The sequence below is a fragment of the Etheostoma cragini genome, chromosome 2 (genome assembly GCF_013103735.1).
Source record: "Etheostoma cragini isolate CJK2018 chromosome 2, CSU_Ecrag_1.0, whole genome shotgun sequence".
Classification (NCBI taxonomy): domain Eukaryota; kingdom Metazoa; phylum Chordata; class Actinopteri; order Perciformes; family Percidae; genus Etheostoma; species Etheostoma cragini.
This window is the reverse complement of record NC_048408.1, coordinates 18,153,771-18,170,000: the sequence shown is the minus strand read 5'-3', so window position 1 is coordinate 18,170,000 and position 16,230 is coordinate 18,153,771. Positions and strand designations below refer to the sequence as shown.

The window sequence follows — 16,230 nt, the reverse complement described above, 5'->3', positions numbered from 1 at the left end:
CAGAGTTTCTCCTGTCTCTCTTCTACAAACACGTTCATGTGTTCTTCTTTCTCTGTTCTCCCACTTATCTATAGTTGTCAAAGTTGGAGAAACCACAGTTTTTATCCTCTTGATGAAAGACTCTTACTAACCGCTTCTACAGACACACACACACACACACGTTTGTGCGCAAACACGTGCGCTATTTTCTCAACAAAGGAGACACTGTGATCTCTGCTCTCTGAAAAGGTTTGTGTCAGTCATTCTTCATCTGCCCTTTTTCATCAACTCCATTTCCTCTCCCACCCTATTTTCTGTTCTCCATAATGTCGCTGTCTTCTCATCCCTTTCTCTTTCTTCAGATGGTTACACACAAACCTGTATCTTAATGACCCCCTCTCCTCTAACGAGTTGAGATCTCTCTTTACCACTTTGACTTTCCAAGGTTAACATAAATGCGGCATAAAAAAAAGACTGGCGATTGCCTCCAGAACACAGTCAACATCTATGCCAATCTATTTCACTGCCAAGTGATTTTTTTTAATTGTTCCAGTTGATGTCCTTTAGAGAATAAAACTTCCACTAAGACGTTAAGAAATTATAGTTTGAAATTTATTGTTGAACCCATTGGCTTAACAGCCTTGTGCATTTAGGTGTTAGGAAAACATATGTTACTTGCTACTTCAATACTATCACAGCACCTGAAACTGGATGCATTTGTATTCCCATTGCCAAACAGTAGCATCTACTCTGAATGATTACTCAAGAGTGAAGTATCCTTGTGTCAACCAGGATCTGTCAACATTGACTTTTCAGTGTTTTAGTTCACAATCCTGGTGACTAGGATTATCACTGGAATATGTTTTCTGTTATTTATTCATGACCAATTTTGAGTTTGTAACTATTTTCTAAAAAGCTGGTTTGGAGTGAGAGACTCAAGGGTTACTGCACTATTGCTTCTAGAGTTTTGTTGATTTTAATTCCAGTTTAATATAACTGACACACCATTTCACTTAAATGTGTTTAGATGAGCGGAGAGAACACACTGCCAGAAGGATATAGGGAAAACTTGCATGGCATCACATTTATTTAGTTGGTAACTAGAAACTGTCAAGCTACATGCTGGCACACTGACACCCATTTGCCCATTTGTTTTTTTATATATTTCAGGATCGCTGAATAGGCACATCTGTTTTCCTTCTCTTGTCTCATAAACATTCTTCCTTCTCTCAAACATACACCCAAACTCGTGCCTTTTTCTCATTAACTTTCTATTAGTGCACCCTTTAGACCCTTTAGACCTTTCAGACCCTTTGTTTTGTATGTACTGTAGGTTTAAGAGAAGTTCTGCTGAAATGAAGCTGTAGTTTGAATGTAAGTAGGCAGACATAGAGCCACACACGGTATATTATTGTCATGTTTGATTGTTCAATGTAAAACACTTTAAACAGTATATTTTATGTATATTTAGGTAGCCTAGAAATCTAGATGCAACCCAGCGGTCTCATCTTGATGTGGGTCTGGCTTGTCGGGCTAATACATTCTCAACTATTTAATAATCATAATACATTCCATTACAGCACATTGTATGTTAGCATAAACATCCTGGTGCTAGTGTTGTATTTGATGGCTTAAAATGCGCTGTACTTAATCAAAACTGATGATAATGTATACCTGAAAAAAGATGTGGAAATGCAAATTGCAGAAGGTCACAAGACCGCAGCATTAATGCAATTTTTGTCAACTATTTATAGCTGTTAGGGTGAAAATGTTAAATAGTTACTTATTTACACATCCGACAGACACAGATCAACTTGAGCTTTCATTTGGGGTTGCGTTTCGGCACACCTGACTAACATAAGTCCAATATTCACCCTCCTTTTAGTTTGGTTTTAGTCTCTACTAAATGAGGGTATCATTTGGTTCTTTAGCTAATAAATGCTTCATTATGTTCCCCAACTGGACGCTAACTCAGGAGAACTTTCCGGTAACATATTTGTGAGATTGCTATTTAAAACAGTGAGAGAATTGGAATCCCGTCCCATGGACGTAATTCGTTAATCGGTAATGAGGGACAGGTGACATGAGGGCTGACAAGGAACAGGTGAAACACATCAGGGTGGGGCAGACAATCGCCAAGGCGGGAAAACACACAAGGCAGGAAGTAAACCAAGACATGACACATGAGAATAACCTACAGAATAAAACAAAACCCAGGATCATTATAGTATAAAGTATCAGGTATCAGGTGCAGAACAATGAACTTCCTGTCCAGACTGTAACTTAGAGAGATGATTAAATGCAGAGCTGCCATGAAAAAATGTCTTAATCTGTTAAAAGCATCCACACAGGTGCTTTAATCTGGCTAATTGCACCTCTTCCAAGGACTGTGTCCGATCTATGTTGCCTGTACGATCCGTCATGCACATGCACAAGATGTTCGTGCATGCGCATAACATTAGACCTGTTTTACTCTGCCGCTGTGCTCAGTTGTATGGTCAGGTTACACTTCCTTGGAAGGTTTTCAAAAAACACCTTCAACTTACTTAGCGTACAAAGAGACAATAAAGGAAACGGAGGGGTCTCTGTTAAATTAATAATACGTTCTGTTGTGTTTTTGCCCCAAAATGTGATTTTCTCTGCACCTATCAAAAAGTAGGCTAATAGCATATAGTGAACAACAAGTAATATAACATATGCTTGTCTTTTAAATAGATTACACAAAACATTGACTATTGTAAAAAGTATAAAAGTTAACTTTAGTTGTGCATTACATCAAAACAGTTGAATAAAACGCAAGGACAAATGCCAATTATAGCCTACAGAAGACTGACTGATATTCAATGAACTGTAGGCTAGGCTACTAGTCTACCATGCAACACAACGTAACATAATAATTTGATCTGTTGTTGTTTATTCCTATTCCTATATACTGTATTATCCGGTAAATATTTTTGATTCATTGACTCAAGTGCGTACATGCTATTATGTTTACTTACAATTATCTATCTATATGGTCTTCATTTTCCTTTCTTCTTATTTTGAAAGGAAAATCATTTAATTTCCGGTCTAACAGTTTTTATCTGTGTTTCACTTGGCGATTTGTCAAAAGGGGCGGCTTATGGGGAAGTCCATTTTACAAAAAAACATCTGGCATTGTTGCTTAGTTGCATCCGTTGCAGGCAAAATTACAGTCTTTATCATTCTTTTCATTAGAAAAGATTAACTGAAATTACCTGTGTGGGTGTTCTGAGGCTTTAAACATCTGCAAGCTGATAACATTCAGTAAAAGCCAAAAAAAACGATTGTAGCTTTTGCTTTTTTCATGTATAACTACACAGAGACTTAGAATTACAAGCTGCCAGAGAGAACCAAGGTTACTTCAAAGCCCAGTGCTATCAATACATTTTATTTCTTTCTATTATGGACCTTTTTATTGTGATTAAAGTGGAACAGCAGGAAGTAACCTTTCAGTGAGATCAATATAAAAAGGGATTAGTATTGATGCTTGATACTTTTGGATAAATGCCTGTGGGAGACATGTAGCATATAACAACTCTGAGGGAGCCCATTAATATAGCTTGGAAGTGGTTGAAAAAAGTAATTGAGCAACTGACAAAGGAGTGGACATGACAACTACTTCCCTGATGAGGACATAGACTTTATCTCCATCACAGGGAGAGAACATGCCAGAGAAGGACTAACAAGAACATTCAGTGTCCAATCTTTTAGCTTCATACGATACAATTGGCTCTAAAGCAAAATTAATAATACATTAAAATGCAGACCCTCAAATGCATGTTTCAACAAGTCAGCACCAACAGCAGGAGCTTCTACAGCATTGACAAACTCTCAACAAGCTCTCCTGCATGCATCCTTCAGTCTCTCTGAATTGCATTCCTTTGGTTTGATGTTGCCTTCAAGGAATCATCGAGGGGCCTCAGGCTACTTGCTGTTGAATCCAAAAATGGAGTGAAAGCAAGAATGTAGGCTTGTTCTAGAAAATGTTTTATTGTCACCATGCAACCTAACAATCTAGTAAAAAGCGACGTCTTCAGATAGGGCAATTGGCAAACATTTTCAAAGAGTTCATGTTTCACAGAAATCGGCAGGAAGCAGTCCTGCCTGGGTTTCTTTAAGCAACATTAAAAGAAATCGTCTCCAGGCGTTGACAAATACACATATTTCTATTCATTCGCTTTCTTTGTCACTGTTTTCAACATCACTGCATTTATGTTTTGTATGCATGTGCTGCGGCTAGTTAGTACACGTCGTGGGTGTTAATTAGGTCGGTTGCTGCAGCATTCGTTTTGGTCACACATCCTGCTTCCCTGCAGAGATGTCTTCCTTTTTGAGGATATGCTAGTTATAACTCTAAAAACTTTTCTATTGTGTGCCTCCTCCTGTTGTATTGCACACCACTTAGACTTGTTTTAACCACGCCGCCACAAAGACAGCTGTTGAAACCAGTTTGGGAAGTTTAGAATGAGTCTTGCAATCAGCCTCTGTTCTTTAATCTCTAATTTCAGTTTAACAGCGGTTATTTGCCAACAAAAATCATTTAAAAGTCTGTTGCGCCAGAAATACATCAAGACAATAACAGTTTCTTCAGAACACTGTTGCCAGAGTGTCCAAAGCGTGCTGCAGGAGGTTCTGGCTACTTCACATAGCATTCGGGGATGGGATAAAACGTGCTTCGGTTTAACGGCAGTTCTTTAAACAAATCAGAATCGTCAGAGCCGCTGCAAAATAGTCGTGCGAGAGACGACTCAGATTGCCATGCAGAGATCTGAGGAGCAGTCAACAGTAGTTATTATGTTGATTATTCATTATTCCATCAAATTTAAAATTCCAACACAAAGAAAGTGGAATGAAACGGAAGATACATGCATCTGGATGAATTTCCTGCGGCACCGGAGCAATCCCAGAAGTGTAACATCAAGGATACAGACTACCAGAGTCTTAACATGAGCCAAGATGAGAGAACATGTCAATCTTTAAAGTATGTCACACAATGTTTTCTGTTGTAGAGACAGTCCAATGAGATGTTCTTCATGGTGTCTTGTTCTCTAAATATATAATCACCTCACTACATGGGGCGGCTGTGGCTCAGTGGTAGAGTGGTTGCCTGCCAATTGGAAGGTGGGTGGTTCAATCCCTGGCAAATGTCGAAGTGTCCTTGGGCAAGACACTGAACCCCGAGTGGCCCCTGATGCTATGCATCAGAGTGTGAATGTGTGTGAGTGTTTATCGGATGAGCAGGTGGCACCTTGTACGGCAGCCTCGGCCACAGTGTACGAATGTATGTGAATAGTGAATGTATCCTGTATTATGTAAAAGCGCTTTGAGTAGTTGCTCTGATTTAATTGTATACCACATGAATCCAGTTCAAAGACTTGAGGTAAGACTTCTTCCGTTTCCTGCAGCTCAAAGCTCTGAAACAGCCTCTCTAAAAATCTGAGGCCTGTGGAACCCAAGACCTTTGTTGTGTTGCTTTCTCAATGGAAGTCACTGTGACTGTACTTTACAAGCACAGACCGAGTCCTCAAAGGGCTCCACAGGTTCAGTCAGCCCACTGAATTTTAAATGTAATACTTACTGGACAAGTAGAACCATTTGTTCACAGTACCTGCTGTAGAGTGGATATAAGGCCATCGTGTAAGTCTATTTCTGTTGCATAGCAGGAAGCTTGCGTTGTAGGACTGATCAGGGCATCATCTCACTCTCTGCAGGAGACATTGCAGGAGGGATTGAATGAAACACAGTCCCTGCCCATTAGAAGTTAAAAAAAGAATAAAACAAGGTTGACTAAAGAAACGACTGAAAAAAATGGATGATGACTAAGCCTATGTGTTGGACCAGGTTGTGCAATTCAGGTTCCAAACAATATGATGGATCTAATCTACGTACTGTTGTATTGTTGTGCATTTGGGGGCTGGACAATGACTGTCAACTAAAATATATGTGAAAGATTAACAGTTGTATATCAATTTTAGCATCAAGCCAACATGCAATTCTAGACTGTAACAGTTGTACATAATGACCACTGCATTTACTGTAAAACATTAGTATACATCCAAACCTGATTCCAATTCATCTTGCTTTTTCTTAAGGCTTTTAGTTGTACCATTGGTGCGAGTATGGAGTCATTTTCATCATGGATAGTGGGTGATGTGAATTTGGACCAGCCTGGTAGTGAAAATGTGCTGCAAATAATCCAGCGTTCTAGTCTTTGGCATCCATAAACTCTGGCATAAGCAAGGTGCCAAACCCTCCACCAGCTCCAAGACTAATGACTTATGGCTGACCCTACACACAAAACTATCCTGCAGAAATAAAAAATGGCACATTCAAACTTGTGTGTGCTTGTTGAAGAGAATATTCAACCAATTTTTTATCGTACTTCAGTTTTTGAAGAACATTTCAATTATCTGTACATATACTCATGGTGAGGTTTTCACTGTGTATTAAAGAGCCAAAAATGCAGTGTTTTGTTCTTGTCAGAGTTAATGATCGATTGCACCTGTCTATAAGACAAGTAAGTAAGTGTAAAGTGTATAGCGTTACTCTGGATTTATGCAGAAGGTGAGCAGATCACTGCAAGAACAACCATGAAATGATGTCTGAAGGAACCAGAACCTTTTTCACAGACACACATGACTTCAGGGCTGCATAGCTTTGCAACACTCAGGTCGTGTCATACTCCAAAGACAAAATTTATGTTGACACACAAGCGCCACAACTCTCACTGAAATTTCCATTGGTGGTTCACAACATCAGTGCTAGCGTAAACCTCAGCCTTCATCTGTCACACCAAGTTCAGTGAGATTTGGTGCATTTTGGCATCGTCCCACGCTCCTGGCTCTGGGCCATGCATATTGAATGAGCATGTAACCTACATCTATCCATGCTTCTGTCAGCTGGGCTCCCCTGATCAGACAGGTTCGGTATGCAGGGTGTGTTTTACGCGGTGTTTAGTTGATTCATTCCCGTGTCAAAAGAGATAAATGTCCTGCTGATTTAACTTGATTTTTAAACTCTTGAAAGGGCTTTTCAAATGGCTGCCGGGGTGGAGGGGGGTAAATGTGTTTAGGCTATAATAGTAAAAATATGATGGAGATTTTATAGAGGTGTGATCAGGCTGGGGTAAAACATTTGTTAATCATTTTCAAATATTTCATAAAATAGTATAAGATGTGTTAGATTTATGTTATCTGGCAAACCCCTAATGCTCGCTTTTGAGGGTATTAACCCGCATTACATTATTAATCAAAGTGTAGTCATGGTTTTAATAGAGCTGCAGTTAATGTGTACAGAAAAAAGAGAAATGGAGAGATAGAAGTTCTATGAGACATTGAGGTCGACAGACTCCCACTGATGTGGTAAATGGGAGGTATTAATGTTGGGATTTACTAAAGCAGCATAAAATCGGCCAAATGGTGAGAGAAACATAAAGCAGGCTGGCCAAGGCAAAACGTAATGATTTCAAGGCTGAGGGAGGAAGAATCATGAATAATTTTGCTGCGCACCATATTTAACTGACAGAATATTCAGTGAAGCTGATCAAACCACCCAGTTTAAGCTCTCTGTTTGACATAAAAAAACATTTGTTTTTTTTCTCTGTCTCTCCTTCTGTCCTAGATTCTGATTGGGGAAGTGACCAGTTTCTTCGTGAAGGCAGAAGGAGCTCAGGAGAAGACCATAGTGGCCGCTGACTGCTGTTATTTCAACCCTCTCCTCCGAAGGATCGTACGTTTTCTGGGTCAGTTATAGTTCTAAATATCAGAGGTTCTTTAGCTTTGACTCAATAGAGCCTCTGTTCTCTTGGACAGAGGCTCATTTAGACGTACACCAGTAGTCCACTAACATAAGGTTAAAAAGAGCCCTTGTCCTTAGTTTAGGACTCCTGTTTACTCATCCCCCCTCTCTTTATGTCCTATTCTGTTGATGTTCTGTGATCTTGTTTTGATTATCTCTGTGGCCTGTATTTATCTAGATTATGAAGTGATGGACTGTAAATATGAAGTATAAAACAAAAGGCTATGTCTGTCTGGCCTATCACTATCACCCACACAGTTAGCAGTCAGCGCAAGCATTAAATTCCCATTTACGTTTGTGTTTCTGACTCTTATAGTCCCATGGAATCACTTATTTGGAGTTTACATACACACATTTCTTCCTCTTTCTCACTATGGCTCTTTTTTTTTTTTACATAGGTGTCTACTCCTTTGGCCTCTTCACCACCACCATCTTTGCTAATGCTGGACAAGTAGTTACTGGAAACCAGACGCCTCACTTCCTGTCTGCCTGTAGGCCAAACTACACAGCTCTGGGCTGCCAGTCTCCACTGCACTACATTGCAGAGCGCCGAGCCTGCACAGGAAACCCATACCTGGTGGCGTCCGCCCGCAAATCCTTCCCTTCCAAAGACGCAGCTCTCAGCTTTTATTCCGCAATCTACACAGTGGTAGGGAAGTTTAGACACAGCAGATATATTGTGGAATATGATGATGATGTTGTGTATGTTGATGCCTGACTGTTGTGTTTGTCAAACAAATACGGTAAAGTGTACCACTAGGCATACTTTTGCTTTGCTAAAATTAAAAGAACTTAGAAGAAAAGTTTTGGTAAATCATTTAGTGCTTTTAAGAGCCATTAGAAAGACTAACTTTAAACAATTTTACAAAATTCATAACCTGGCATCCCAAAAGTTTTTCTTATAACTGATCATATGTCACTTTAGTGAACACAAAGTTTTACATGAGTAAAGATGTAATTTGTAACAAAAGATACTCAATCCATGATCAAAAGGGAACAAGGAGTAGAACCCCCCCCCCCCCCCCATAATAAATAAGCCAATATCCAATCTGCCAATATATCCAACAGCCTTTAAATAATGTACCCATATTCAAAGCAATGATAGAAGACTAAACATATAGCGTTCATTACCCATGAAGTTCCTATCATGATAATTATGAAATTTATTTACATTTTCTTAAATTGAATAATCGTATAACATTTAAAATCATTAGAGAATTTCACATTTTCCACATACTGAAATACACATCTGCATTAATGTACAGGCCTACTAACTTTAACAATTAAATATCCTTCTTTGATAGTCATCACCTGAACACGTTGATCTCCTTTCCCAGGATAAAACTTGGGCATGTGAGCCTCTATTATTGCAACTGTAGAAACATTTAGCTGTGATTAAAGTACTGCTGCACAGAGCCTTTGTTCTCTCTTTAATTGCAATGTTGTGTTCCAGTCATTTTTAGAAGCATTGAACAAACATGGCATTGTTTTTTTTCTTTCTTTTGTACCTAATTAAACCATTCAGCTGCTCTGAAATCACTGCAGAGCGCAGCCTCTTGTGGCTTATTCAAGCTGATACACGTTTGATTTATCTCAGCTAGCTGACTGATTCATTTCCAATATAAATTTGTCTTTCAGATGTACGTGACCCTGGTTTTCCGGACCAAAGGGACGCGTCTGACCAAGCCCACCCTGTGCCTGGTGCTGCTGTCTCTGGCCGTGCTGGTGGGCGTGGTGAGGGTGACTGAACACAGAAACCACTGGAATGATGTCCTGGCTGGGTTTGTCACTGGAGGGGCCATCGCTGCCTTCCTGGTGAGAAGGAGAAGAGGGAGGGTGGTATTGGGAGGGAAAGGAGGGTTGTAAAAAGAGATGGGTGTAATTTCAGTTTAAAAAAAAGGATGGAGGGAGGGGAGATAGTGGTAGATGGATAGACAAGGGTAGAAAGACGAGAGCAAAAGATGTTGCCCTACAAAGGCAGAGGGCAGTGATAGAGAATTCATTTTGATAAAGTCTTTTATTCCTTATTTCTTAAAGTAGTTTCTTAATTAGTATAACTTTCATGCTTATTTTATGTACATTTGACAAACTGTGTTTTTCCAGTTACTGCTGGTTAACACAAAGGTGGTAAATGTCTTAGTTTCAAGGACATTCAAAGTACACGTTGCACAGGTGCAGTGAAGTTGATTTTAAAAAAAGGTTCAAAAGAGTTTTAGACTAGCTTGCAAACTGTGTTTGAATAAGTAGTTTTCTATTCTGATAGGAAAGGTTGTAATGTTATTAGCCTTTATGCCATTTAGGCTGATTAGATTATCAATGATGTAAAATAAGCTAAATGACACCTTAAATACTGAACTCTGCGTTTTCATTATCATCAGACGTGAGGAGAAGATACACACAAACAAGCTGGTCTTTTACTTTGCTTGTCCATTGTGAAGGAGCATTGTGTAGAGTGGCATCTAGTGGTGAGAGGGCAGATTACAACCAATTGAATACCCCTCCCCTCACCTCTTCCTTTCCAAGCATTCAGCCTTTGGGTAACGTACAAAGACAAAATGCCCTCTCTACACCCAGTGTTGGGTAGAAACATGGCAGTGCTACATGGCAGGCTCCATGGGAAGAGGACCAAGAGGACCCACTCCCTACAAAAACACAACAATTTTAATATATTTATATGTATTTCTCCCTCTTTCTTTTATTTCTTTTCATTCCTCCCATGTAGAGCAAGTGTCCTCTTAGTTTCTGTTCCTATGCACGCAGGCATTTCACGCACCAGAAAATCCATCCTTCATCTTAGTAGTGCAGTGAAGCAAATCCTTTTTCTTTTACCTCTTTTCTATGCTCTCCACTCCATCAGGTGTCATGTGTGATCAACAATTTCCAGCAAACACAGATAGCAATCACGACCCCTCCACCCCCACAGCGTCGAGAGGCCCCGATCGGAATTCCTCTCCTCAGCTTGCCCCGCGTGGAGAGTCCACTCGAAAAGTTAAGTGTCCTCCAGGTAAGGGGTGGGAAAAACATTATGGAAAAGCATTGATCATGTAGTTGAAATAATCTATAGCAGCACAAAGGGTCCATGATGTATTTGTTTTTGACTGAAAGGTGTCTAAGCGACATGTCTTTGGAAATATCGATCAGTGAGTCCACCACTTTAGTCCAAAATGAAATATCTTAACTATTAGACATTCATGTTTCCCAGAAGAATAATCCTACTGATGTGAAATATTTTGAAATGTAAATGTACCAGTGTTGTCACCTATGTAAAGTGAGGTATGGCCATACTGTATGCATCACATTGAGGTACAATGATGAGTCCTGAAGTTAGAATTAGTGACATTCCTCAGGGCTGAGTGATACAGGTGTGTTAAAGCCATTACACTGATTTTAGTTTTCTCCTTTTCACATGCATGTGATTTATAATTATACTGATACCTATATTTGGATAGTGCTGATTACAATTAATGTCAATTATGTTGATGTGATGTTAACGGTGATGATGATGATGACGTCAGGGGGTGTTAACTCTGTATTTAGACCTCACCTGAGCCAGGTGTGTGTGTGTGTGTGTGTGACTAGAGAGCGGAAGGAAAAATTTATTTTCAACCGCGTTTTGTGAGACAAGCGTTTATTTCTTCGTTTAAGACAAGTTTGTTTATGTTTCTGTTGCAGTTATAGAATAAAGAAACGGATTATTGTGTCACTACGAACATATGCGCGTTGTTTTACTGACCGCTCCTACAAGGTGTGTTAGGACAAGGTGGACAGTGAGGCAAATAGTCCAACCAAGCATTTCCTTCATGCCATGGGATAGCATAAAAATAGCCTGTACATAAAAATACCTGGAAAACGTATACCAATCCCATCAGACACAGCTGTACTTTGCATTTAGAGATGTGTATGTTAACATGATAAACTGTTAGCATGCTGATGTTAGCCTGAAAAATAGCCCCACAAAGCCACTAGCATGGCTCTAGACCTTCAGTCGTGTGTATGGGGCTATTTTTGACTCTATTTTGTCCTCAGTGATAACCTTGGTTGTTGCATTGTATCTGGATTCATGCTTCTTTCTGTCTAATATCTCTGTTGTGTGTACCCTATTTCTAGACATCATCACTTTGCATTTGTGTCTCTCGCTGTCTCAGTCAAGTAAATTGTATCTGCTCTATTCTCTTGGGTTTTAATTTCCCACGTTTTGAAATGATTTATACTCTTTAGTTCTCTCCCTCTCTATCTCTCTTAATCTTTTCTCTGTCCTTTTCCCTCTTGTTAGACTCCAGGGCTACCGTATTCTGAGATCACATGACCATCAGCCAATCCCGTCCCCCGCCCCTCCCGATGTGCTCCTCCCCTCACGGCGTTGCCTCACCAGCGCAGTCTAGACCTGCCCACTGAATGCCCCCCGCCCTGCCCTGCCCACCCCGTAGGACGACATCCTCTCAGACGAGTCAAATCCACGCAGGTCTGAAGGTCCACCAATCACAGGAGGCAGAGCAGCAACATCTGCGCATTGCAAGCATGGCTGAAACCTGTCATCCGCTAAGGACCAATAGGAGACGGATACATGTCCTTCTGTCTTGTTCTGTCCTGTTTGTCCTCCAAGATGGCCTCCTTTTTCTTTCAGGCGTAAAAGACCGAATGAAAGAATTGCCAAAAGCCAGAGCTGTTAAAGCAATACTGTGTCCACTTTCCCTGTCCTGTTTCTACAAAGAGCTGACAGTGACTGTAAAGACTGTTGGCTGGTGATGACTTGATAAAACACCTAATTGAAAAAAAAACTAAAAAGGGTTTGGGAATCAAAGTGAATTCCAAGCACCGGTGGATCGTCCTCAACAAACCATTTTGCAACTCTCAGGACAACACAATGAAAATACAATTACAAACAAAGACCTTTCTGTAATCAAAATGCAGGTACCGTCTACTATTATGATACCGATCCTATTTCTGTAAGTCAGTAAGTTTGCAGTGAAAGACGAAAGCACCTTTGTACATTTTAACACAGATGGACCAATTTAGTGTTCAGTAAACTGTGTTGAATCTTATTCGTTTTGGGGATTTGGTTTTGATCTCTTGCTGTATATTGTGTGAAGTGACAGAAGATTTATACACACTAGAGCTGTGCTTGTGATGCCACATTTGTTTTAGGGCATGATTTAATCCATCCCTGAAGTAAATTACTACATTTGTATTTACTTTCCAAATATCTTTTTTCTACTAATCAGGTGGGTTTTTGCTAAATCCCGGTAGGTTCTTCGTCCATGCTGTTTGGAAGGTCTTATCATTTCACTTACTGCCTATTACCATATGGAATTCTTAGTTTGAATAAATGTCTCACTTTCTTTTTCCCACAATCCCTTCAACACTCTCATGCCTGTTCTTTTTTTCTTCTTTAAATTACCTCTAAATGTTAACGTTTTTACTCCCTTTGCTTTCCAAGATGAATGTTTTATAAGATTAGTTTGGCATCAGTTGTTGATGCCACTGTTGATGTCATCTATCCAGTTATTTCCAGCTTCAGTCCACCATCCTTTCCTTACACTGACTTTAGCACTACAATGGCACAGACTAGTGTGTACAACACAGGTAAGACCTCTGAGTTTTGTATAGTTTTGTACAGTATATAGGTTTCTTTACACAGTATATACTTCATTATCATTATGTTTAAAGTGTGTGAACAATGTGAAGTTATACCTGAAGCTGTCTTGCAGGAACATGAGCAGTTGCTCGGTCTAAGCAGGAATGTAGCGTGGTGGTGTGTAAAATCCTGACAGCATACAGCTGGTGTGTTTGGCTAAATTTGCTTTGGTTCTGCTCTGTTCAAAAGGACACTGCAGGCGGGTTATTCTAGTAGGACAGAACACAATGGGTTATATAAAGACATTGCTACGGTTTTATTAAGTGTGTGTGTATGTGTGTGTGTGTGTTTGTGTGTGTGTGTGTGTGTGTGTGTGTGTGGGTGCGGGCTTATAGTGATTTGTGTGTATGTTCATGATGAGCACACTGTATGGCAGCATAATGCTAATTGTGCAATCTGTTTTCTTAAGTTAAACTGCCGTAGCTGCTATAATTACACACTTGTGCTTGTGTGTAAATGCAGGCCTTCAAAGGACTCCTGCCGAGGCGTCCTAACAATGCCTCTTATAGCTGAAGGTGCTCATTATAGATCTGAGATTACCTATAGTGAAACTTTTCAGTCAGATTTTTTTTTAACAACTGAAGAGGTAGAGAACACCATAACTGTTCAAATAATGTTTTTTTTCATGTTCAAAATGTCTCCGTTTTGTATTTATTTATCAAAATAAATTACAATTACCACATATCGCTGCCCGAATTTCATTTTCATTTGATTTGTTGTTGCACACTTTAGTGAGGACATGTCTATGCTGTTATACAAGTTCCATTTGTTTGATACAGTTACTTCAAATCATTGAAATACAGTAGCCATGAACACTGTATGTTAGAATATAAAGAGACATTTTGTGGGATATCAAACACCTGCCTTATATTAGTATTGACCATCAATCAAACTAATAGCAAGATGCCTTTTTGACAGCAGACATTTTGATTTGTCATAGTAGGAACAGCACAGGTCCCACTAATAACAATATTTCCAATGGCTCTGTTTTATTTAATGTCCCAGTAAGTCATGGCGGTGTGACAATGAGCCAGCATGCACAATCCCGGGACACTGAAACTGAAGCAGCAGCATGGAATTCAGCCATCATTTGTGCATCATTGTGCATCATTTACATCTGTGTAAAGGTGTGTATTTGTGATGATTGGGTATTTGTTCTGAGTGTGTACTTGTTCTGTTTCCTGGTTATGTTGTAGCTTCTGTATCCTCCCTTGTCTTGTCTAGTTGTACTTACTGTCTTGTGTTTTCCTGTGAGCGTCTGTATGTATCTGTTTTTCTGTCTAGTCTTGTCTGGTTTTACTCCCTGTTTTGTGTTTTCCCGCCTGTTTGATTGTTCTGCCCTGTCCTGATGTGTTTCACCTGCTGTATCACCTGTCCCTTTGCTCGTCATCTCTTGTATTTAGTCTTTGTGCTACCCCTGTCTTGTGTTGGATCATTGTGCGTCGTGTCGGTCTTTGTGTTTCCCCGCGTCAGCGTGCTGTGTGTTTCTCTGCCCGCTTTTTGATTTTCTCCTTGGTTTCTGTTCATCTGGTTTCTTCGTTTTGACTTGCTATTTTGTGGACACATTCAGTTTTTTGGCTTTTTTGACTCAAGCTTATTACCTCGTCTGTCATCTCTGCATTTGGGTCCAACCTTCTCCACCATCCTCGACAGTATTAGGGCTTTGAAAAAACATTGGAGCTGTGTCCCAATTTCTGTGCATACACTTGATTTTATGATACATTCAAACAATATTATTTATTATTAATGCAGTTAATTGTGTCAGTTTTCCAATATAAATCCCATGAGAATCAGGAACTAAGACATACTACGCTAATGCTAAAGTTCTGCTCCTTAGTGGCCATTAACCCAGTTTATTCTTGTGGAGATAAAGTATGGATTTAAGATGTGTAATTAATATGTCTTCTGACATACAATATGTGTGTACTGCAAATTCTGTGACAAAAAGCTTTGAAAAATGTACCATCACACTAGATAGTGGATTTACTCCTCCATGCAAAGATGGGACCACCTCAGTTGATAAAGGTGCAGTAAGGAGCTGTGGACACCAGGTGGCTGTGTTTACTGTGCTGACCTGAAGAAAGTGGAAACCTGGTGAAAACCAGGAGAGAGGCTTTCAGTATCACCAGTTTTGATATTTATGAATTGAAATGCACATTAAGAATGCAAAAATCTTCCAAAAAGAAAAAGAAAATTTGTAAAAACGTTTTTCACACAAAACCTCCGCTGCCCCACATTAGGCGTGTGCCATAATGTTAAAAAATACAATGCAATGGCACAATTACTCTGAAATGTAAACACAAGCAACGTATCTCTCTCTCTCTCTCTCTCTCTCTCTCTCTCTCTCTCTCTCTCTCTCTCTCTCTCTCTCTTTCTCTCTTTCTCAATTGCCCCAGTATCTTCCCGCCCCCTCTTTGTGTTCGTTGGACACACACACACACACACACACACACACACACACACACACACACACACACACAAAAACAGAGATCGCTCTGCACTCTCTCGACAACATTATCTTTTCCGGAAATTGCTTCTCAAGCACAGCCGGAGCCCCATTAGAAAAGAAGAGCTCTACGCTGTAACCTTTTTAAAAAGCCATTAGTGATGCACCTGCTTCTCTCTCTCTCTCTCTCTGTTCCTATTTGTCTCTCTTGTTAACACTGACACACACACACACACACACACACACACACACACACACAGAGTTTTCTGCATCCTGACTGCCAGCTTCCCCATTCCCAATCCTACAAACTGACTACCAAGGACCACAAGCATCCTTCCACTCCAGTTAGAGT

At 39.9% G+C, this 16,230-nt stretch overlaps 1 protein-coding gene across 3 annotated transcripts in view; it reads left to right on the top strand.

Annotated features, from left to right (window-relative positions):
• The window catches only part of LOC117958000 (phospholipid phosphatase-related protein type 5-like), a 42,322-nt gene extending 28,260 nt beyond the window's left edge, over nt 1-14,062 (top strand). For 2 of the 3 annotated variants that reach the window (XM_034894174.1, XM_034894189.1), the window contains 5 exons: nt 7,621-7,741; nt 8,196-8,446; nt 9,436-9,612; nt 10,655-10,785; nt 12,071-14,062. In XM_034894174.1, the coding sequence (XP_034750065.1) occupies nt 7,621-7,741; nt 8,196-8,446; nt 9,436-9,612; nt 10,655-10,785; nt 12,071-12,179 (789 nt within the window). In that variant the 3' untranslated portion in view covers nt 12,180-14,062. Of the gene's footprint in view, nt 1-7,620; nt 7,742-8,195; nt 8,447-9,435; nt 9,613-10,654; nt 10,802-12,070 lie in introns of all 3 variants that reach the window. The other variant, XM_034894183.1, reaches the window with a different exon arrangement.
• The last annotated feature ends 2,168 nt before the right edge of the window (nt 14,063-16,230 follow it).